General features: G+C 40.9%; 1 protein-coding gene and 1 long non-coding RNA gene across 2 annotated transcripts in view; both read left to right on the plus strand.

The window, feature by feature from the left end:
• The window catches only part of RAB2A (RAB2A, member RAS oncogene family), a 41,936-nt gene extending 26,610 nt beyond the window's left edge, over positions 1-15,326 (plus strand). The window contains exons 6-8 of the mRNA XM_084511361.1: positions 340-451; positions 11,386-11,454; positions 13,686-15,326. Of these exons, the coding sequence (XP_084367487.1) occupies positions 340-451; positions 11,386-11,454; positions 13,686-13,781 (277 nt within the window). The 3' untranslated portion in view covers positions 13,782-15,326. The remainder of the gene's footprint in view (positions 1-339; positions 452-11,385; positions 11,455-13,685) is intronic.
• A 5,824-nt stretch (positions 15,327-21,150) lies between these two features.
• LOC311432496 lies at positions 21,151-24,005 on the plus strand. Its single transcript, XR_014690088.1, has 2 exons — positions 21,151-21,362; positions 22,372-24,005. It is a non-coding gene; the product is annotated as an uncharacterized lncRNA (long non-coding RNA).
• Positions 24,006-24,663: the final 658 nt, after the last annotated feature.

Raw genomic sequence — 24,663 nt, forward strand, 5'->3', positions numbered from 1 at the left:
TGATACTAGAAAAATGATATTTATCTAAAATGAGAATGTCTAAAGTTAGCATTTGAGGAGTAGCTAGCTAAGTATATACCTATTCTGTTGAAAGGCATTTCATGAACTCTTTAAGATCTGTGTCAGCTAGAACTGATAACTCAGGTGTGATGACTGTGGCTACTCCATATGTTGCAAGTGCAAAGCTTATAGTAATTCTACTTTATGTAAAGGTTTGAATAGATCTTTGTATGTACATAAGTTGTAATGGGGACTGTTGGCTTTTGAGTACATCTCTGAAGAATGATATTTACCTGGACAGGTTAGACCACAGGAATAACTTTTTTTTTTCCATCTTAGTGATTTAGAATCTAGACGAGAAGTCAAGAAAGAGGAAGGTGAAGCATTTGCACGAGAGCATGGACTTATCTTTATGGAGACGTCTGCCAAAACTGCTTCCAATGTAGAGGAGGTAACTTTGCTTAACATTGTCACTTCAGTAAAAACGGTTGTTTTCAAATGCATTCTGTAGTTTGTACAGATGTTATTCCTCTAGATTTTGGCTTTCTCCACTTGAATCAGCTACTCTTTAATTTGTAGTATGAGAAAGATGTTGTCTAAATTTAATCTGATTGCACAGCACCAAAGATATTGTTGAGATTCCATTAACTACTATGCTTATTTTTAAAAATGCATAATCAGTGAAATGGGTACACCTGTTTTGTAATCTGAAATTTGAAACTGGAATAGATTTGCTAGTGCAAAGCAAGAAAAACAATCAGTGTCTTTGACAAATGTCAATCTAACCAGTTCTTAAAGACCTCTTATCTTTCACGTGCTCTTCAGAGCAAGCTATTGCAATACTTTGGTATCCCAACTGTAAACAGTTTTCATCTTTCTCCACCACCACCTAGCAGGAATTGCTTCTTTGCTGCAGTTCACACACAAAATTTCTGTCATCCAGAGAGCTGTCAAAGAGGTCATTATCTTAGTTACTGTAGTCTGTTATGTATTCAAATGTTATGCTTTTCAGTCTTTGCTATTTTAGAGTAAAGAACTTCATTCCCTTGAAATTTGCACGTAGTTCCTGTTCCTGGGTATATGTGAGTTCTTACCTATGTCACTTTGGTCTGCTACACATCTGTCTTGAAGGATGGTTATGGTGGGTTGATCTGAGTCAGCAATTCAAAACCTACCCAGTTGCACACTTTACACCACTTGTCCAGTGGCATGGGGTAGAGAATCAGAAGAGTCAAAGCGAGAAGGACTTGTGGATCAACATAAAAAAAGCTTAGTAAGTGAAGGGAAGGAGGGGGAGAGTGATGGTAAGGTGGTCACTCCCAACTTCCCATAAACAGATCGATTCCCAGACAGTCTCTGAGCAGCAGCTGTTTAGAAAGGCTACCTCTTGGTTTTTATTGCTGAGCATTATAATTGTATAATATGAAATATCCCTCTGGCCAAGTCAGGTCATCCGTCTGGTTGTGTCTCCTGCAACTTCTTGCCTACCCTAAGCCTAATTGCTGAGGGAGTAGAAGCAGGAAAAAGAAAAAAAGAAAACTGACATTGTGCACGCAATCTTTAGAAGCAGCTAAAACATTGTGTTATCAATGCGGTTTTAATCACAGATCCAGAACACAGCACCATATATGCTGTTATAAAGAAAATTAACTCCATCCCAGCCAGACCCAGTACAGTGACACGTTAGTGCTGTGTAAATCAGAAAAATCACTTCATTACAATTTCACTGAAATTCTTCTCTCAGAGGGCAGTGAGGCACTGGCACAGGTTGCCCAGAGAAGCTGTGGATGCTCCATCCCTGGACGTGTTCAAGGCCAGGTTGGGTGGGGCGTTGGGCAACCTGATCTAGTAGCAGGTGTCTCTGCCCATGCCCATGGTTGGAACTAGGTGATCTGAATGGTCCCTTCCAACCCAAACCATTCTGTGACTTGTCTTTCAGACCTGTACTCAGTTCCTGCATCCAAGCTTATTAGCTTTTTTAAGTAGCATGCCATAGTTCAGTTTCTCATACTACATAATCGGTTCTTAATCTTTTCTAAAATAGTCCTAAATTCAAGATGGTGGGCAACCAGTTAGACACTGCTTTAGTAGTAATGCTCTCTAGTTTTGAAATTTTGAGAAGTTATAGTAGGAATAGCATATAGCCTTCAGTTATTTCATTCTGTTTTATTACTGTGTGGTTTTAACATTGTCACCTATTTCTGTGACAAAAAGTGATTTCTAGTGGATGACTTGTCTGGTGCCTAATGTACCTATGACTATCAGAAGGAACATCAGCAGAGAGTTCATTCTTAAATAAGTTCAAATAGAATCCTCTCTTCCTGGTTCTCTGAGTGAGTGATTGTATTAACTTTAACTCTGATGGAAAAGCTTGAGGATTTAATTCTTTGTAGTGACAGTCAAATGCATTCCTTAAGCGGTACTCTCAATCAATACTAAAAGAGGTAGCATAATCTACTCTAGTTACAGCTGAAAGAGCAAAATCTTAACTTTTGAGTTAATAAGTGAGGAGAAGTAGTACGCACAGGAAATGAAAGTTTATAATTTCATGGACAATCAAAGAGGCCACTTACATTTTTGTCATTCTGCTGATTCTGGATTGTTCAGTATCAAAAAAAAATCGTGAGGGGAGCGAGGGAAGAAATTGTGTGAATTGGGCAGCATTAGAAGAAAGATCAAGAGGTATGCACAGCTGAGGCAGACATAGAAAGCCTTCAGCACATGGCTTCAGGAATGGAAAGAAATTATAGTTTTCTGACTGGCTGAGGAAGTTGAAACTAAACAAAGAACAGCATTTGAGGTAATTCAGTGAAAATTAGATGAAATTTTAAGCAGAAGAAATTCATGGCCATGTGTTCACAAATCTTATCTTATGCGGTAACAATGCAAAACATTTTTACTGTGTTTTTTTTTGGGGGGGGGGTGGAGACGAAGAAATTGAAGTTTTTGACTAGAAAGAGTATGTGTTTATACTATTGAATTTTTCATTTAACAAATCAAAAATGGATTGGAAAAAAAAATAGATTGGAAATATACCTAAAAGGCTGGGCTTCTGTTCTTTTTACCCCTCAGTAGGAAATATCCTTCAAAAAGAGTAATTTGGAGAAAAGACATTACTGTAAGACTCGTGTACATATGGAAATGCACAGATAGTGCAGGTCAGAGCATTCATACATAACAACCAGTGTCTTGTTTCCTCTTTCCGTTCTCAGAAGAGGGATTTTGCCTTGCTGAGACTTTATAATTGACTAATAAAGCCTTGGCCTACTGCATTTGTCCCAGTGCTACATTTGCTTTAGTGGCTGCTATATAAAACAAAGTAGTAATGGAAGTGTAAAGTGATGACAAAGAAGCTGCACAGTATCCAATAATAAGGCTTTAACTATTCTTCCACCCATTTGAAAAAAAAAACAGATCGAATTTTGAGGTGTCTGTCTGAAGTAGAATTGGGAAGGAAATCCATTTTTCCTGGCCAGATATGCTTTGTAGCTGCAGAGCTGATGCTCTAATCGGTTTCTGAATCTGAGGTTCGTACTCATGGCAAAAGACGACTGTCAAGGGTTTAGAAATAATCATCACGGATTGTTCATACGTGCCCTTCTCCAAACCATCTTAAAAACATGTAATGATTGCTGTAATTCTCTAGAGCCTTATCCTCAATATATGGAAGCTGTTTGTATCATTATGAACATGTACAGCTTTCATTCCACTAGTGTAAAGAAAGTATAACAAGTAGTTTTTATCCATTTTAGTTATTCTTGAGACACTATTTGCTCTACAGGTACTTGTATTCTCAGATCTTTTGGTATCTAACCATATTCCACATTTTATGAACATCTACTTCAGCAGGGCATGCCATTGTACACTGATCTGTTCTGTCCGATTAGACAGAATGGGACAGAAGCTTAGACTGTTTGCCACATGAGCATTTCTGCACATCTAGTTTAAGACCTGGCATATTTTTCTTAACTATATCTCTGGTCCAGACTAATACCTGGCCCTGCGACAACAGGGCTAATAACAGTGTGGCTCTTCTATGCTGAATACCAAGTTCTTGTTGCTGGGGGATTCAGGAGGAGCAGAGTGGCAGTACAGGCTGGTGATGCTACGTGGGTTAGCAGATCTTCATCATGAGGCATAAACATACAGCTGTTCAAGTCTTGTGGTCCTAGTCAGTGCCATGCAGTGTACAGACTATACATGTTTCATGAGGATGCATTACTGAAACACAGCAGTACATGGATGCGTCTGCTGTCCTGTACCAGAAGCAGTTAAATGGCCAGAGGAAACTTATCTCTAACAGATTCCTTTTATCACTCTAGTTGAAAATACATTGTTCTTACAGAGTGATGAGGCAAGCCACCAGATAACGTGATCGGTTCAACATTGTTTTTGACCCAACGTCATCTTAACATGCCTCATAAACAACTACAATAGAGATTTGTAAGATAATGGTAGTCTTTGGCTGTTTCTTTAAATGAACAAACCAGCTCCTGTTATTAGTGTTATTTTTGTTTCCCTTCTCAAAACGCAGTTTCTGCCACTGTGTAGTGCCTTAGTCAGTTCCTAGCTGTAGCAGTGCATTGTCCTGCTCAGGTCTTAAGACAGTTTTAAAACATTCATTCTGTTCTTCAGTATGATCTGTTAAGCTACATCTTGGATGGCAACGTTTGGCAGCAGAGAATATCCTGTTAGCTGTTCATGTAGAGCAAGGCTGTTAATGGGATGTTTATATCCTGTTTGCACAATAGGCAATTAATAGCTGGGAGCAGGAAGTAGACGTAGGCTCTTCCTTCAGAGCTTCCATGGAGGCGTGTAAGAATTCAGTGTGGCCACAGAGTTAAATCATCATGTGTAATGTGGAATGTGATGAGGATAGGAGAGTTTCTGAATCACTGGGAGGGTAAAAGGACTGGGCGGGGGGTTATTTGACTGGCTATCATTTGGCTGCTGTCGCAAGACCAGTTATACTGCCTCTTCAGCCATATCATACTTGTAGAAAGAGTTTTTTGTTGTTATCAACTTCCCTTTAGCTTCTGTCTAAAGCCATCAAAATAGATAGCCTACTATCAACAGCCAACTGACTTTTTTAGCATTTTTCTTCAGTGTTTTCTGAGCTGTGTCAACATCAGTTGCTTTTTCACCTTGTATTAAAACTACGTGTAATACTCAAGATTTGTTTCCTATCATTTGCAAGAGATATTAACAACTGTATCACACTTTCCATTGGTGGTTCAACAACAGCACATGACTGTTAGTTGTAGTCCTATCTGAAATGTGCAGTTCAGAGCTTGCTGTGTGGTTTCTGCTGGGGCAGTGTCTAACACGTGCACAGGTAGAATAGGGTCATCTGCGTGAACCGTAAAGTCTTCTACAGCACTCAGTAGTTATCTTTGCATCCCTGGAATATCATTTGAATCCACTTACAGGCATTGATTGTAAAGAAGTAAAGATGCCTAGCTATATCTGGAAAGCTGGAGTAACTTCATGCCTTCCTCTTGTGCTCCATACTACTAGGTCAATAATGACTAACACAATCAACCTTAAGCAAAAGAGTTTTCTGGATCTGGTCAGACCAGCACCAGACACCACCGCTGTTCAGAAGCTGATCTCGCCGAGCTCTACTAGCATGTCACTGACTCCTGGTGTGGCAGTTGGTTTCAGTAAGTTGTTTCCCAAACTGATGGGATTATACAGCCCTATGCCCAGCTTTCGTTTTAGACTACTGTCTTTGTTGTTCCAAGTCGTCTGCACATAAATAGAATGCATTAATGCATTCATTGTTCAGGATTAAATCTGAATGGACTAACCGCTTCAACCCAGTGTTTGAACATACAGCTGGATGGTCAATCGACAGTTTTGTTTCACTTGTAACTTAATTTTCTCTTCAGGCAGTTTCTTTCATACTTCTGTTTAAACAGAAAGTGGAGACTCAAAACCCCTGTAGTTTCAACAGGGCTCAGCCACAGATAATAGAAGGATGATAGCCTTTGTAATAGCCTAAAGGGCAAAAATGAAAATCCCACAGAAAGATGAGATTCTTACCAGTTCCAAATTAGAACTGATATTTTCTAGAACTTGCTTTTTCCCTTCCTTTTACCCTCTTTAAACATGACTAACTGCTGGTACACAAACAGCTGCTTGACCTGGTGATCTATTTAGCAAGGATTTAGTTGATACAACTTGAAGATACAACTTGAAACTTCAAGGTGTTAGTAGCTTTAACAGTGAAGTGACATAAAATGTAATCTGACTAGAACTTCCAGAACAGTAGGATTACTTGTATGTGAAAGGTGTGGTTTTTAAATTTTATTTGGTTTGCCTTAAGTTGTATCAAAACCAGGATTCCTTCAAGTTCATTGAAATCAAAGTTCTGCAACCCTTCAGCTGTGTGAAGCTGAGCCATTTTCTCCCATGAGGAAATAGGTGTAGGAAATCTATAGGGAAGAGAAGGGGCAAGACACCTGACTTCAGTGAAGATTCCCAGCTTTTATCTCCTTGTGGGAAATCCTTGGACAGCGCCCCAATTCTGCTGTAAGGAATAGTGACTCTGCCATGGTTCTTGGGGCTTCTGGGCATCCTGAGGTGTAATCATAATAAAATTCTCAGTTAAGGGTTCCAGTCTTTAAATGACAGCATGAAAAGCATCATATGGCTGTCTGCCTGAGCCATAGATTTTGCTCTATAAGTAGTTCATGAGTTATGTGTTTATCTTTTCCTCAGGTGCACCATCTCTTGTAACTGTTCAGCAGCAGCTGCAGCACTTCTTGAGAAGCTTCAAGCTAGTAATGTGCTTCTTCCCAATAAGTTTGTCAAAAACAGCACAAGCCAATTACTTTCAAGTTCTGTTTTGGGCCTGTGCACCTTGCCTTTATATTTAAAGCCACAAATGTGTAAGGGCACTTCTTGGGGTGTGGGTTCATTTTATAGCACTTCCCTGCTGCTTGATAACTAACCCCTCTGTAAGCCCTTTGGTGACCTGGGCTTCTTTCTGAAGGATCGTTTAATTGTAAAAAACATTGTATTTCTGTGCATAAAACAGCTGCTCAGAGCTTTGGGATCCCCCTCTGTAAGTGACTATCCAGCACTACTTACGCTCTGGGATGTTGAATGCCCTACTGAATAAATCCATTTGTGGTCTGTATCGTTACTGTTTCCAAATGTGTCCTTGAGTACTAGAGTAATGAACTAATCTTACCGCTGGAGCATAGCAAATTGGGAGGAAGACAAACTTCTAGGTGTTGGCTGACCACAGAGGTGAAGGCCATGCTTCAAAATTTGAGATATGTTACAGTTAAGTGTTCTTGAGTTAAGAGTAGGAAAGCATTCAGAAATAATGAACTCGAACCAATTTGTGTTTCAAAGCACTAAATTTAATATAGCCACCAGAGGGCAGCATGTTACACGAACTGGAAATGCAGAACATGATATATTTTGGTTTTGAGCAAAGATGGACTTGTAAAATCTGAGTTTTGAAAAGTATCAGTGATCCATTTACAAGTTTGTTATGCTCAGCTTGGAGCTAAGTCATCAAATACTCATCACGGCAATAGCTTTAGTGTCTGCAAGACCTGATTTGCACATTTTGTCACATCTGCCAAATCTAAATATAATTGTTCTATAGCTTGTGTTCTGGTGCCTTCAGCTTATTATTACTCTTACATACAACTTGCATGTGACAGAGGTAACAGGAGCTTACTCCTTTACTTCCTGCATTTTTTTTTTTCTAGTAACAGAATTCATTCTTCCTGGTTTTGTCTCTAGGGCAGTAAACCTGTTATTTGTTTACTTTGATAAAATAGATGTCAAATTGCTTTTGTTTTATAGTCAGTGGTTTTAGGATTAATTTGTCTTGAGTGCAGCATCTGTGCTTTTCGGTTGTTGTTCTTTTGGGTTTGCTTGTTTGTTTTCTGAGGTGGACATTTTGAGACTTTGTGATTTCTATAAAGCAATGTGACCTAGGAAACCCCTTATGTAAATATCCGAAGTGATATTTTACTCAGATATCGTGACTCAAAACCCTCCTTCGTTTGCTTTCCACTAGGTGCAGGTGTGACACAGCAGGCAGATCGCATCTTACAAGACTCAGTTTCCCTGTTTGCACAGTAATGTCATTTTCCTCAGCAGGGTGTTGCCGTTATCAGTGTTGGCAAACCTAGTTATAAGGTGAACGCAATAGAAGAAGGTTATATTGAAAGAAATCATTAAATCAATGCACAACTTCTGTAGATTTTTTTTTAAGTGCTGTGGTGATAGATGCATTCAGTAGTCTCTTAGGCGTAAAAGCATCAGTAACTTGTGATTTAGGAAGATTAAAACCAGGAGTTAAACGTGAAGTGTAGACATTCCTAAAGATGCAGTGATTTCTTTAATTTTCCTCAAATGTAGCCTAGAATTTGTGTATTTGGAAGTCTACACATAAAAGGAAGAGAGTTTTTTTGCAGACTTACGTTAACGTAGGAGCTGTGTAGCAGGGGCTTGCCATCTTTCAGGTGACTGCTTGTAGAGCCAGGCAGAACCCAGTGCTGCCTGTCTGGAGTTGGTGAGAGTAAACTGGGCTGGACTTGAGTTGGTCGGGGGTGGAGAGGCATCAGTGTCTTTGTATTGTGGTTTAATAACAGCTGCGTTACCAGGATCCACAGGGCAAGTGCAGCAGGCTTGGTAGGCAGCCAGCCTGGGTCCGCGTGGGCTTACTGGTTGAAGTCTTGTGTTGTGTGGAAGTGGCTGAGCTGCACCTGGATCCAAGTTGGCATGTGAAGTGCTACAGCTGTGTTCTTGCAGTCCCCTGCACGTGGGCTAATAAATGCAAACTGGATTTGAGGGGAAACAGCTCTGTCTCTTTGCATCCGTGGCTCGGTTAATCTGCAAACAGGATAAACTGCCCATAAATAATTGAGAGTTTATAGTATACTGCATGTTCCAGATAAGAGTTAGAACATGCAGTATAAAAAGAAATTTTTAGAAGAAGCCAATTACACAGAGTTCACCTTCTTGTCCTTGCTATAATTGGGGCACTAGCATACAATGCCAAAATCTGATACGATATTCTTAAAGTGACTAAAGTGCTGTTTTTAGTAAGGTTCTCAGGTGGGTATTTTAGGTCCACTTACACTTTGAGGCATAAGCTAACTTAAAATACATGGATGGAGGTCTTTAAACAAATGGAGGTCTTTAGGGATGCAATTCTCTTTCCATGGCTGAACAGTAGTAATTTTTCAGAATCTGTGCTAACTGAAGAAAGCAAGGCATAGTTGTTTTTTTTAAATTATGTATTCTTGTGAAACCAGTGTTTTCAAATAGGAATTATTTATATGTGACCCAGTATAGCCTGGCACTTTGCCATGCAGAATACCTGTATGTGCTGTCCTAACGCTGATATTTGGTGTACCAGAATCACAACAGAAATTTGGTAATCAGATTATATCTTCAGACAAGTGAAATGATAGAACTGAGATGAGTTGGAATATTTTGATTTTCCACATCAAGAATTTCTCAGGAAATGTACTTATTGTTAAAATACACCGTTTGTACTGAAGGCAGCCTGCTTTTATGCTTTGTACAGTACATATGTAATAACCCTGTTGAATAGGGGGGTGCATTTTGTCATTTTTGTGAGTATAGATACATTCTCACAGTGATCTCTTCCTGAAAGTAGCATCCAGAAGATAATTTGTTAGTTTGGAGTTGGTAGTCTGGCAAAATTCTAGGTGGTTGGTCTAAAGTAATTTTTATAGATGTAATTTAATTCTCGTGATGAAATTAATTCCAAGAGCCTAAGCGTACTTAGCCAGCTCTAGTTCCAGAATTGTTGGAAGTGCCAATTGTTAAGTGCTTGTTTACATGAAGTTATCATAACACGTTTTTAAGACTTCAAGTTCTGCTTAGTGTCCTACTTAAATGGGAACGAGCAAGCATCCTCACAGATCCCAGCTGTGACTCTGCAAAGTTTTTTGGCTTTTACCTTTCAACAGTCCCACATACGAGCCTGTTACAATAATTACGTGTTATCAGAGACCAAGATAAGTACGAATGCTTTTTCTTGTATTGAAAACTTCAATTTCTGAGGAATTTGAATCAATTCATAGTTGGCTGAAAGCCAATTTTTCTCCTCAACTCCAGCGCATGTTTGAAAAACGAACTCACTTCCTAAGTGCCTTGTGAATCTGCAATGATTAATTCTTCTCATTATTTTGCTGCAAATTCTCATGACCCTCTGTGATGATTCGATCACCCACTTAGAGTTTATGCATATTCATATCTTTCTGCTCCTGCTGCAGCCATTCAAGTCTCCTTCACTGGCTGTGGTGTGTGCTTGGTGCAGTAATTGAGCTGCAGTAGATTGATTACTCTGGGGAGCTGTAAGGCCTTTAAAGGTGAAAACATATCAGTCCTGTTAATTAGGAAACAAAGCTCTGGTGGCAAGTTCAGCAGTCAAATGCTTCCAGTGTAGAAATGAGGAAAGGTATGATTTGTTCCTCTCCATGAACCCTGTTTACTTTTTTATATTTGAATTAGATCTGTATTTGCTGTAACGGGCTTGAGCAGAAGATAGCATATCTTGTATGATCGTGTGCTGATGGTGTTTTAAAATAAAAAGAGCCACGTATTTGATTATTGCTTGTAATTATTAGCTGCTGTTAATCACCTCTTAAATTATACATTGTCTTAGGCATTGTTTGACCTATGAAGTTAAATGAGAGATGAAAAATGGAACCAATGATTGTGAACTTTAACCAAAAATATTTATTTATATCATTCACTCTTTCAGACCTAGCATCAAAAAGTCTTTTCTCAGAATTAACACAACACAATTTGAGAAATCGTAATAAAATGTGGAGTATTTCTTTTCTACCATTAAGATGTCTATTGCTCATCATGTGCAAGATTAATTAAAGAGAATACATTCTTAAAATTAGGTGAATATTAAATGATAGCATAAGGTTTCATCCAGCAGACAGCATCCTTACATCATCATTGTAAGTACCCTGTGGTTTTATGTTGCTAAGCACTCTAATCTAGAGTGGCCTATTACAAAGATATTAAGGGTAGGGGAAACCATCTGCCACACAATCTATCCATAAGGGTCAGAAATAAATAATTTAAAAGTAATTTATATATCTTAAAAACCACTTTTTTCCCCCTGTAATTACTGGACAGCAGATTGTAGAATATATTTATTAGGAAAATGCCTCTCTTTTTGTAAATAGCATGTGATCCATTGCTACTTGAGGGTAGGCTGTAGGATGCTGTTGGCGTACCTGTTCCTCCTGAGGCAGGAAAGTCTTGCTGGAAAATATACACCAACTGGAGCCCAACCTCATGTATATCTTACACCAAGTGATATCACATCCACTTGTTTACTGTTGTTTTCCTCCCTTGTTTTAGGCATTTATTAACACTGCAAAGGAGATCTACGAGAAAATCCAGGAAGGAGTTTTTGACATTAATAATGAGGTAAGTTTTAGTACTCAAAACGCTTTCTTCTTTTTTGTCTCACTTTATGTGCCAAATCCACCCTCCCTAGAAAGCTGGACAGTAAAATATTTGTCTGTTACGTTTAGATATAGAATTGTCTGCCATTGTGGTAAAAATGGATTAAAATAAGTGACCCTATCCATCCATGAAGCATCACAAAATAATATAAATCCCCAAAAGAGAAGAAAATCCACTTTCATCCACTTCTCCATATGGTGTCATCTGTTTTCAAAGATAATTTTCCACTATGTAAATGGAGGACCATGTTGATATGCCAGATGCACTCCATGAGCTGTCCAGTGTAGGGGAGGGATTGCTTTGAGAGTTACATAAAAGACTTTTGAAATGTTCCTGGGTTAGGTGGCTGGATTCTGCAGGGAATAAAAGATTAGCCATTTTGTCTATGCACATTACTGAAATTACAGATTATCAGGGCCAGTCTCTTCAGCTTGTTTTTGTGAGGTCTGGGGTGTGGAGCAGGGAGCACTTCTGTAAAAGAAGAGTCTAGAAAGACAGACCTGTAATCTCTTAAATTTTGGAAGGATTGTGCTGTTGAAAAACCTGAGCAGCTAGGAGGTAGGTTCGTGGCTGTAGAAAAAGCAAATTCACATTCAGTGGTAGTAGATAGAAATATGTTAGGATCATACAAGTTCTCAGTTATTACTTACATTAGAGGTAACAGCCCATAGAACAGTTCAGCTGTGACAGTGCAAAGCAGTCAGTCGTCTCTGGTTCACAAGCTTTGTACCCCGCATCCCTAAATATTGTTGTTGAGGTCCTTAGTAAAGCCACGTGGAAATGAGTATTGCCATAACTCTGGCCAGGACTGTGAGCCTGACGCTCCTCTGAAGCGCGATAGCCCTTGCAGAAGTGTTCGAAGAGCAGGGAGGAAACTGGCAGGACTCAGACTCATCTCTTTCCCCGTAACACATCTCAACATAAGAAAATGTTGACTAATAAAAATATTGCTGTTCTGACTCTGCAGCGGAAGTAATGAGAAACTTCAGTAGTACGAGAAGTATTTGCATTAGGAGACTTGCAGCTAAATAAGAGTGCAGTAGTAATCATTCAGACACTGATTCTGACTGAAAAACGGGTGTGCATAGGTGGTGTTTTGGTGAAACACCTTTTCTGCTCAGTCTGGTGACAAAAGTTAAAATTTTCTTTAGCATATTTTCTAAAGAAACGCATGCAGTGCAGTATAAATTGGATGGTAATCGGCGTCTGGAAAAGCGTGCTCATTGTATCTGTCGGGTTTCATATAGTAGCTGACTGCTTTACTGTGCCTTACGGAGCTTTGATTGCAATATGCTGTCAAGAGCCAACAGTCCGTGCTATTTATTTGGCTTTGGGCCAAGTCTGGCTCCTTGATTCCTCAAGAAGTTGCTACCAGCCCAGAGGGGGCAAAACCAATGAGCCATAGGGCATGCTTTTTATTAAAGAGGAGTCAAAGAGCGAAAAGAAACCACATCAGCTGCTGTCAATACTGAGCTAGTGCCAGAAACCCCAAGGCTACTACTGTTGCAGAACAACTGCCAAGCACTATAAATCTGAGATTTACTGTGACGCAAAGTTTCCTTAAGAGCTTAATTTCTGAAGCTACTGTATTACTTTTCTCAAAGTGCTGTATTTTTAGGTAAAATCCACTTGAGGGAGTGAGGGTTAAGATATAAGTGTGATTTTGATGAATGAAAGAGCTACGCTGTGTGTGGGTTCTTGGCAAGTAGCCACGTCTTTCGGGATCATAGAAATTATTGATGACACAGAACACTCGTATGCCCTTAGCCTGTACAGCTGATTCAACACAGAAAGAAACGCTGTCTGGAGAGGAAAAGTTTTATACTAAACTATTAAACCAGTGGAGGCTTTGGTGAGAGGGGGAGGTTTTACATTCCTAGCAAATGCTTAAAGCCTTGTGCCAAGCAGTACTCCTCAAATGTGATTCTCGCTCGGTGTTTTCAGGTTAGGAGTTTAAGGTACAGGATTTAACATGCACGTAACATTTAAATGAGAAGGAAAGCATCTTTCTTTAAATTATATTTAATTGCCAAGGATGTTTGCTGGTTTTTTTGTTGTTGTTGTTTTTTTTTTCTTTTTAAAAAAAAAGCGTATGTTAGGAGAACTGACCATATGATTGTCTTTTTAAATCAGCTTTTTGAGTGTATTTAGTTTTCTACAATAATCATATTGTGTATTGAACTTCATTTCAGGCAAACGGCATAAAAATTGGCCCTCAACATGCTGCTACTAATGCAACACTTGCAGGCAATCAGGGAGGACAACAAGCTGGTGGAGGCTGCTGTTGAGCCTGTTTTTACTTTCTAGCTGCCTGGATGGGGCCTACTAACTTGTTTGTTCACCCTTCCCTCCCTCCCCCTGCCCCGCTCGCCTCCACTGCAATTCAACTGAGACATGAAACTTGTAAGTTGGTTTCCTGTTGCAGAAGAAGACTTTATCCTTCAAATTCTTGTATAACTTTGAATAAATGGTTAATGTTCACTTAAAGACAGATTTTGGAGATTGTATTCATATCTATTTACATTTGATTTCTAGGTCAATTGATGTGATTATTTTTGTTAAATGTTGTCTTGTGCCCTTGACTACGAACTGAATTGTATTAAACACTACAAAGTCATCTGAGTATTTTAATCAGTTTGTGTAGTTAGGTTTCCCAGTTCCTGCGGTTACCTAATGTTTAATATTGTAGAGCTGTCCTCAAGTTTTTTGTCAATTTTCAAGGCTATAAAGAGCAGCAGAAGGACTCTTTTAATTCTGTATTTATCACTTTCTGTATATATAGTTTAATAACCTGCTTGGGTGTACTTGCCAAGCTAGAATTCTTTAATGCATTTGCATAAATTCTATACTACTTAGAGCTTGAAAACTACAGGAGCATTAATAGAAATTGCTTGGACGCTAAATTTTAAGCCTTTTTGACATTGTTAGCATGTTCATCCTCCCCTGTCATTATCCTGAAGTCCAAGAAGAAATGCTTAATGTATATTACTAGAGGCTACATACGTGCTATCTATTTTAATGCCAAATGTTTGCTGTTTGTCCACAATTTCCACAGCACCTCTTCAGAAATGGATTAGCTGTTTGCCTTAACGAGTACTATAGGTGAAAACAGAGTATGAATGAAAAGCAGAGGAGGAGTTGAAAACATTAAAATGGCACATTATAAACGCGTTAATCTTTTCTTAATGTTTTTTCTTGTTTACCACTTGATTTCTAGGTATATTTTTCATGCAAGGACAGTTTTTCAACCTAAATGTACAGTGGTTGTGTAAAGCTTTCTTTTAGTGACAACTTGTAATCCTAAATATATGGTAAGCATCTTGTCTATTGTGAAGAGGGTGTGAAAATAAAATCTGCCAGTTTGGAAATCTTGATGAAAATCAAAACTAGAAATGCTTTGGTACTTTTTATGGTGGGGAGGTGTGGGGGGGGGAAGTTTTGCCTCAAATGAAAGGGATGCAACAGTACAAAACAAAATCCTGTGTTTAAGTGTTTATTATTAAGTACAGAATGTCATGTCACTTTTCCTACAAATGAGGGAACAACAGAGTTTCCACCTCATCCTGTTTATATAACTTGCAGATAAAAGGGTGACATTAATGCTAGGCCATGCTTCACATATCTTAAAAGAAAAAAGAAAAAAAAAAAAAGACTGCAAACTTTTTGTCTTACTGGACCAATACTGACTGCACCACACCACGGGGGGACGTGGATCCTTGTATCATCCATTCTTATTGTCAAAACTTTAACATCGGAACTTAATAAACTTCAGTCTGACAGGTGTAACGTAGCAGTGGTTCTGAGATTAAATAAAGTTTTGAAAATGTGTGGAACTTCTTGTTTGTGTATTGGGGCAAGGGACAACTGATCAGGATAGCTGTTGGTTGCCGACTTCACCTCTTTCTTGCACATTCAGGAGCACGATAAGCAATGTGTTCAACTACTTACATTTTTAAGAGGGCTCTCTATTTACGTGTTGTTAACTGTTTATTATGTATTTGCATTTATAAAACACCAACACTGCTTCAACTGAAGTCTGAAATTTGTATTGCATGATGGTAAAGCCATAGGGCTGCTTTGCATGGATGCTGGGAGAAAAATGGCTTGTATTGAGGAGGTGCTCACAAGAAAGAACAAATGAATGAGAGTACTTGCTTGAGTTAACTGCTTGAAGATGTTTTGGAACTGGTACCATTACAGAACTCAACTGCTTGACAGGAGTTGGGAGAAGAGTGTGCCTTTCTATAGCAGCCTCAGCTGTGTTATAAATGGCAATAAATTTGTCTTAGACATAAAAAAAATGCCACAGTTAAGAAAGCAAAGTAGGGGAATTTGTACCCTAATTCTGACAAGAACAAAAATGCATGGTTTAAGTGATGATGACTTAAAGCTAGGATATTCTGCTAAAGCTTCTGGCATCCACTCATTTTCTGAAAGCGTGGAAGGCATAGAACTGACCAGGAACTTACTACAGTGATTTTTTTTTTTTTTTTTCTGGGGGGGGAGGATGAGGTAGGGGACAGGGGCAATGTGGCGTGACTTATAGTCACAGGTGGATAGTGGTTGTGATCCTGCTGGTTGGTCCTGCCTTACGTGCTAGTCGTACACAGTGCGTTATCTCAAGAATCTGGTACTTCCAAAGAGAAACTAGAATAGAACAAGTTTCCTCACACTCTGGCTGGCACTTTGTCATGAGCTTTATGCGCACACAGTCCTTTTGTTGCCTGTCAGAAATCTGCATATTTTTGTGGGTTTTGAGAAACCACTGATCCTATTTCATCCTACTAGAATTTGAAAATTATATGGTACAGAACCCAGCAGGATTTACTTGCACAGCATGTGCTTTACAAGGTTATTGTGTTACAGGTTTCAGTTTTACTTTTACACGAGTGACTGATAACTAGCTTTCATGTTGCATTCCAGTTGCTTTTATTGATTGCGTTTTCATAACCAAAGAATTAAAATATTTCATTATTCCCCAGCAACTTGTAAAGCTGTAATTTAAGACTACTATCGATAGTGAAAAATCATACCCCGGTGACAGTTTCCCTGTAGTCCCAATTTACCAAATGGTATAAACCACAGTTAACTCATAAAAGAGTAAATTTGGAGTGACAAATCCTCCGAGCATGACTTAAGACTTGTCGCTCCTATTTCTGCTGAGGATGAGAAGCTCCAGGTATTTTGGCAGTCAGTTAAAACAGACTAAACTCCCTCTCAATCTTCTACCTGTGTGTTTCTGTAGACTACAATCATTCTGATTTATTCTTGTGCAAGATTAGATTCAGCATTGACTTAGGGTAAATGACTGCCAAAACGCTCGCTGATAAGTTAAAATAATGAGAGGCTGCCTGCAGCCCCTAGCCAGCACTGCTCCAGAGATGTCTCCTTTCTGTTACGTTACGCTTTTTGTAATACTTGGTTCATTGTTTTGCTCTCTAGTTGGAGAGCCTTCAACCACAGTATTTGTATAGTGTGGGATTTTATTTTTTTTTTTTTTAGGAGGCCAGAGATTAGGCTAACGGGCGTGTGCTTAACTTGGGAAAAATATTTCTGCCTTAAGAGTCTAATGCTGTGTGTTATGGCACTAAAACTGTTCTTGGGATGGGGTAAAATGTGAACTTACCAGGCTCTAAGTTACAATTAATACGTTTTTTCATTCAAAGTTAACTTAAAATTGTCTTCTGATTTCTCTTTTTGTGTGTTGAAGGTCTTAATTCTTCTAAGTGACAGCACCACGATGTGCCTGTGCTTCCCTTGGGTGTTACGAGAGGGCATTGCTTTTGCAAATGTTTGAACCCACGGTGGCAGTTCCCATCGAAGGGCTGTTCTTTTGGCATGGTTGATGGTCCTACAGCTTTCTCAGTCTTCTCCTCAGTCCGGTTTCTCTCGTGTATTATCTCCTTTTTGTCTTGTCTCTTCTGGCATTCTTTCATCCAAGTTGACATCCAGTGAGAAAGGTGCTGCTCCCTCCCCATGCTTACTGCTCCACGTCCCTTACACCTACGCTTATGGGAATTTGCTCTGGGGGAAGGGGTGGGGGTGAGGCGGGTGTGTTGTGTCCCTGCAGGACTTAAAATCACAAGGAAAGTGTTGCATGGGTTCAGTTACACGCTGCACATGTTACATGTGGACTGTTTGGGGGGGGTGGGGGGCATATAATTTGCCTATTCCTCTACTGAGTGGGAGGAGGAAGAGGAGAAAGGAAGACTGACTGGTTTTATTTGGGTATCTTCAATTTGTTTGCTGATACCGTGCTTCTCATTTGTATATTCTTAACGCTCCTTCCCCTAGCGCAGCCTGTTCTTTTTCTGCCCTATTACTGCATTGTAACTTTAACAGCGTACAGTGGTGATTTATTTTAATATGGTACTGAAATCTCCATTTGTAAATAATCTGGGCTGCTGCTGTGTAAGTAGCTGATGAAATGTCTTTACTGGGTCTGCTGCGTATGAAAGAAACCACAACATTAGGCAATAAAAACTACTAACAGAATGTTACAAAACCAAGACCATGACAAAAAAGCAGCATGTTGTGGATCTATCATTTTTATTCTTGGGACAGATTTTATTATTTTTGGAACTATTACAAGACCTATGTTAAATATTGTGGATGATAAGAGGAAACAGACTCTTGGCAAACATGGAAAACCAATTACAGCGTATTACCCTATTCCCCTTCCAATAAAGGAGGGGCTAAACCAAAAGTTTATTCTTCACTTAGCAGCTGGAGAGAACCAAAAAAAAAGTGCTCCAGCATTAGGGTTGGCTCGAGGAGGGAGGCTGTTAGTGTAGCAGGCTGACTGCAGGCAATCGGAGCTTGGCAAGGCAGAACCAGCATGCTCCCGGGCAGTTCTTTATCCCAGTCTAAAGAAGCACACTTGTCGTGGGAGCTATGATTAAAGAAATAACCACTTATACTGTCAGGTGTGCTGCTCACTTCCACAAAAAAAAAATAAAAAGTTTTGGTTTTGGTTGCAACTTTCAATGCTGCGAATCTCCCCTATCATAGCAGTGAGTATTTCTGAAGACTCGTGTCAAGAAATCAGCTGGAGCATGTTCCTGGTGCTCAGGTTTAACTGCTGCGTGACGTACGGGTGAAATAAGGTGCAGTGGAAATCCACTCGACGGTTTATTCAGAGGCCAGCCCATGACGGCGTATGTGCATCCACGTGAGCTCCCGTCCCAAATTACAGCTCTTGTAGAACTGTCCGCGACAGAGCGAATGTACATGTAAATGAGCCGGTGCGTCAGCACGCGCTGTTCTGTGCTTTCCCTCCGAGAGGTGTTTTCCCTATAATTTTTAAAATTCATAAATAGAAGCTTTTATATTGGGCACAATCTTGATGACTGGTGAGAGAGCAGATTTGGTGTAAAGTGTAGCATGATCTAATTAGCCTTTCCTAAGTGAAGCTCAATACCACGTATCAAATTAAGTGGAAAGTGATTATTTACTTTTCCTAGGCTTGGACACATGATACGGGAAGAAAAATAAATCTTCAAGTGAGAGGATGGTTCAGAAGAGACCAACACACCTGTAACGAGGGTTAATTTGGGGGTAACACTGTCCCAGTTGATGTAGTTATGAAAACAATGCGTTTTCAGATCATGACTTTGGAGAATATTTTTAGATGCAGGAAATGGTTGAAATACTGTGACTTACAGGACGGTGAAGTGCCAAGGGTTCTCAGAAGGACAAAACGTGTGGAGTTGCTCACCACTTCCCAATACCATAGTGCAGGGAGAGAATTTAGGGCCTGGCAAGTGTTACCCAGCAGCTGAGCACTGCCTCCTGTATCTCAGAAGTGGTGCTGCTGCTGAATCAGAATCATTATGGCTGGAAAAGACCAAGATTATCTGGTCCAACCATCCCCCTACCACCAATGTCACCCACTAAACCATGTCCCCAAGCACCACGCTCCGCCTCTCCTTCAACACCCCCAGGGATGGTGACACCACCACTTCCCTGGGCAACCCTTTCCAATGCCTGACTGCTCTTTCTGAGAAGAAATGTCTCCTCATTTCCAACCTGAAAGCAAAGCACCAGGCTGACTGTGGCAATGCAACTCTGGCATGGACACCCAGGTGCGAGCTGTGCACAGGTGACAACACTGAAACCAGAGGGGAGGCAGCCCCCAGGATGTGAAGGGGGGTAAGTACAGCTTAAGGAGAAGAGATGGTAGCAGAAGTGGTGGCAGAGGACTTGGGGCAAGTTAACCTGTGAAGAGGCTGGGATTGTTGCGGAAAAACACAGCACAGCTTTGTCTTGAACGTGTCTGGAAGCAGAAGCATTTTTCCCTGGCTTTTCTATTGGTTTTGTAAGGATAGGCTGACCTGACTTGGCGGTTAGGTTCATGTCAAAAGTGCTTGAAAGTGAATACTGGCACAAAAAAAAAAAAAAAAAAAAAAAAGAAAAAGAGAGAGAGAGAGAGAAGACTCCAGGTTTCTGGTGTCCTCGAGAGCCAAGTGAGACAAACAATGACTTAAAAAACAACTGGCCCAAAAATCCAGTGGACAGGTTGTGCAGTTTCTCCTTGCCTCACGTTGCTCACTCACAAGGAAAATGTGCCTGCACAGAAATTGAAATGCTTCTGGTGTCTCCCGTGGCATCGCTATGAAGCAGAAATGATGTTCGTGAAGTAACTTCAGAGGAGATGGCACCCTCACCTATGAACAAAATCTTGTGTGGACAGCCATGTCAAGATGTGGCCTGCAGAACTGGCCACTGTGCATCGTAAAACACTTCGGGATTTTCGCTGAGATCCTACATGGGACTGATTGGATTTTCTTTCCAGTTAGCAAAGCTCCACGTGTTGTTTCTTGTGAGTTTCGTCACATCTTTGGTACCACACTTTTCTTCTCGATACTTCTCTTCTCCCACCCTGTCCTTTCCCTGCTTTTTGTGGGTGGGTGCCTAGGGGGGATGATCCAAGAAAAAAAGAGCAGCACGCTTCCAGTTCAGATTACTTCGGGCAGAACTTTAATAGCTATCACTGGACGAACAAAAAAAAGAAACAAGCAGAAAAGTTTATTTGGTTTGCGTTGTGGACAGGACCTCGTTTTTCTGCCCCTGGCGAAGAGGCGGGATGACTCTTGGGGAGGGAGGACAGGGGGGCGGCACATGTCACCGGCCTGCACGGAGGCCACTCGCCTCGGGGCGAGGTGTCAATGTGTGTGTGCGGCACAAAAACGCGTCAGTAATCTAAAAAGGGAGAAAAATGGAAAAAAAAGGGGGAGAAATAGGGAAAAAAAAGGAGGGGGGGGAAGCCCCTTGTCCGCTCCGTCCCCGTGAGGTGGCGGCGCTCCCCATTGGCCGCCGGCCGCTGTCAATCATCGGCGGGGTAAAACCCGCCCTCGGGGTGACGTCACGAGCGGAGTGGCCGTGGGGGGGGGGGGGAGGGGCGGTGCTTGCCCGGGGCGGGGGGAGGGGGCGGGCAAGATTTTGGGGTGAAAAGGGCCCAAAAATGGTGGGGTGGGGGGAGAGGAGCAGGGGGGGGAGCCCCGCGGTGCCCCTGGGCCCGGCCCAGCCCGGCTCGACGCTGCCATCGCCATGGCAACGGGGGGAGGGGCGCAGGTAGCCCGGGGCAGCCGTGATGGGGGGGGGTCCCTGAGGCAGCCCTCCTGACAGGGCTCCCGCCGGCACCACCAGCAAGGCAGCTGCTTGGGGTGTTTCGGGCATCTCCCACAGCCATAATTTGCTTTTCGGACAGGTACCGCGCACCGCAGGCACGGCTGGTGGCAGCTAACCCGGCTGGAAGAAGGGTGAAGCCGCTTCAGCCACGCAGACGCACGCCTCTTCGCTGTTTTCGACCTCCCCTCACTCATGTGGGCATAAATAAGTGGAGAAATGCATGAAATGCACACTTCTAGGTACGCACCAATAGCACGTACACGTCAAAAAAAAACCTATTTAATAGCAGGACAAGCAGCAGCATCTGAAAAGCACATAAGTTTAATTGATTCCAGGCGCAGCTGGCCTGGATTTTGTTTCCTCTTATTCCAACTTTCTGACCTTGTAAAAATTATCTTGATTGTGTTACGCTAAAACAAGGCCATGATCTTGCAAAAACTACCACGCGTGTTGCTGCTGAGCGGCGTTGGGTAAAGCGCGGTGGATGGGACAAATGTTGACAGCGTCAGGCCCCGAGTCGGTCTGTTTGCTCACCTTTGCTTACATCTAATCATGGTGAAGCAATAGTTCGACTTCTGCTAAAAGCTGGATCTGGGTTTTCGGTTTTAAAGAGGCAAAAAATGTGCAGCAAAACTTGATGATCTGAGGTGAAGGATGGGTTTAATGTTCTTGCAGTCGTTTAAGCTACTGGAATTCTTTGACATTTAGATTTGGAGATGTAAAAAGGATTTAAAAAAATACTTATTGCCTATCATTTTTCCAGAACTTTTTCTTTTTTCCTTGTGTAGTTGAGATCTATGTTTTTCAAAAGATTATTTCTAGGGATTGGTATGAAAGTTTAAGGACTCACTGGCTTTGATGATACCTCTTACGATGACATTGTGCCTTTGTATAAATACATACATTAAAAAAAAAAAAAAAAAAAAAAAGCCCAGGACAGTATAAAGTGTTTGATGTGCTGCTGTCTTTGGCACTGGAGAACTTCTGAGTATAATTGTATTTTCTGCCTGACAAAAATCCAAGGCCCACCTACGCTGATCCTTTTATTGCAATACCTGCTGCTGCTCCCGGTATTAGGGAATCTGCAGCTTGCTAGCCTTAAATCTCTGTGAAGACTTGCAACAAAACAAACAGAAAACAAAACAAAGATTAACTACAAAATAAATAAATAAATAAATCCAGTATTTGGACCAAGCATGTGATTCCTGTCTTTATTTCTCTGAAGGTTCTCCTCTTATTCTTTTTCAGGATCAAGAATAAACTGTGTATTTTTGTCTTTGTCGGAAAGGCTCCCATGGGGCAATCCTCCTAAGCTCTGGGATTGCCTGTTTGGCAGCAAGGAGGCTTATAAAAAGCAACTCCAGGTGGAAGTGGGCCTTTTCCTGCTCCTCCCTCCACACTGCTGCAATTCGTTGTCGTCGAGGCCCTGAGAACAGCCTGCCTTTGAGACTGAGCTGCAAGTGTAAGAAAGTGGTGGCTGCTGGATCAAGATGCAATACCTACCTTTATTTACATTGAATCAGGGACATTTAAATGTTGTGGGGAAGTTTCTTGTACACAATGTAGCAGATCTGCTGATGGTGAACATTCAGCAACAAATGTAACTTTATGCATTAAGCCTATCTCTAAAGAAAACAAGTAGCTTTTACACATTATTATACTTGGTTTCTAGGAAGTCGTCATGAGTAAGGATGTCATCGTGTTTGAGCTAAAAGCTCCCTTATAAATATTTCTTACTGTCTTACGGACTGAAGGATGGAAGCAGTAGATCATTTATTAAACAGAAAAAGACCTGACAGCACGTGCAGCCTTCTGACTGAAAAGTCACGTGGGCAACCTACTACACCAAAGATTAAACAGTGAACATTAGTGCTAATGCTGTGTATTAGTGCTAATGCCGTACCTCTTGCCTTCCAGTCACTGCTTTAGATCTTTTTTTTTTCTGTTAAGTTGTAGAAGAGCAAGTGAAATCCTGCCTTCTGAGAAGCGGTGGAATAATCTGTGTGCTCAGTGCTAAAAATACGGCGTGTTCTGGCTTGCATTTTTTTCAGAGAGAAAACAATTGGTCCATTGCTTAAAAGTTGTGCCACTCGGCGCAGCGATGCTTACTGTGCGGCCTACTAAGTGTGACCTGTGGCATTACGGATGCAACGCACATCTCCTCCCTCTTCTGCAACCACAGGATGAAGACACGAGGGCTTATTGCCTTAACTGAAATAAGCAATTTCTCTTCATCTGCTGAGAATGTACGAGCAATATAATGATTGTGCAAGGTGCCGGCAATACACAAAGTATAAACAAACTTATGCATAGAGCAGATGAATTTCTGGCAGGTTTCCAGGGGAGTTCTCTCAGGGCTGCAGAGCTGAGACGTATTTCTCTCTAAGCGTAGGACAAATTTTAGATGCAAGACAGCAACATTAAAGACGCAGGGTGGAGGGATACAAAATGAGGTGTTAGATGGTGGCAGTGCTTTTAACAGCGACCTGTGACTCTGGATTTATCTCTCCGTGATTGGCACTTACCGCTGTTGAACACCTCTACTTTCAAATAATGTCAGCAAGAATGACAAACGCACAGCATCTCGTGGCATCAGATACAACATTTCTCCTATGAAATGTGCAGCTGGAGTGAGGCGTTCCTTTATCTGTGAGCCGGTATCATCAGAGTGTACTTTATTAAATTCAATTTTAAATGTAATGTTTGTAAAATGCAAGTTAACAGCGTATTGTTTTAAGCACCTTGATGATCAAACTCTACTTAGCCAGGTGGTTGTTTCTTTACTTCCAATGAAATGCCGAGCAAGGAATATGCATTTGGCTGGATTGTAAGAAACTATGAAGATTGTACAAGTAAATTAAAGTCCTTATATGTTTGCTGAATGTATCTCACACTCTTTGAGCATCCCAGTACCACCGTACCCAATGTGGGCTGCAGTGTGTGTGTGTTATCCTTGTCCTCCCCGTGATGGTGTTTCCATACAGTACTGATTCGTACTCGGAGCTTGTGCCCTTCCCTTCAAGCACTCTTTGTCAATGAAATGAAGATCGCAGCTGACAACATTGCTACTCTGTTGCCGCAGAAGTCTATGATAAACATTAAATGTAACTGTATATGAAACAGTTTTCTCAGGAATGGGTCCGAAGTGGAAGGAACAATGTCTTTTGTCTCCTCTACACAAATGTGTGGTGGTTTTATGTATGTCCCGATATCCTTCTGAAGCCAAACTCTCCATGCACACCCTTCTTGCGAGGGAGAGAGACAGAAGAGATGTCACCGATTGCTCTGCAGTAACGCACTGAGATACTACTGTGATAAAAGCAGTGTAAGAAAACACAAAGGATGGTATGGATTGCTGTAATGCAGAGCATGTTTATGAAATGTATAAATTACACCAAACTGGGGCGGACGGTGACTGCTGCAGATGATCATTTCAGAAATCGAAATGAACTTAACAAACGGAAAAGTGAAATTCAATTAAAACAATCGCCAATTTCTTGGAGAAAACAAGTTAGAGGGTTGTACGGGGTGTGTAGGGAA

Source organism: Aythya ferina (genome assembly GCF_964211825.1).
Source record: "Aythya ferina genome assembly, chromosome: 2".
Taxonomy (NCBI): domain Eukaryota; kingdom Metazoa; phylum Chordata; class Aves; order Anseriformes; family Anatidae; genus Aythya; species Aythya ferina.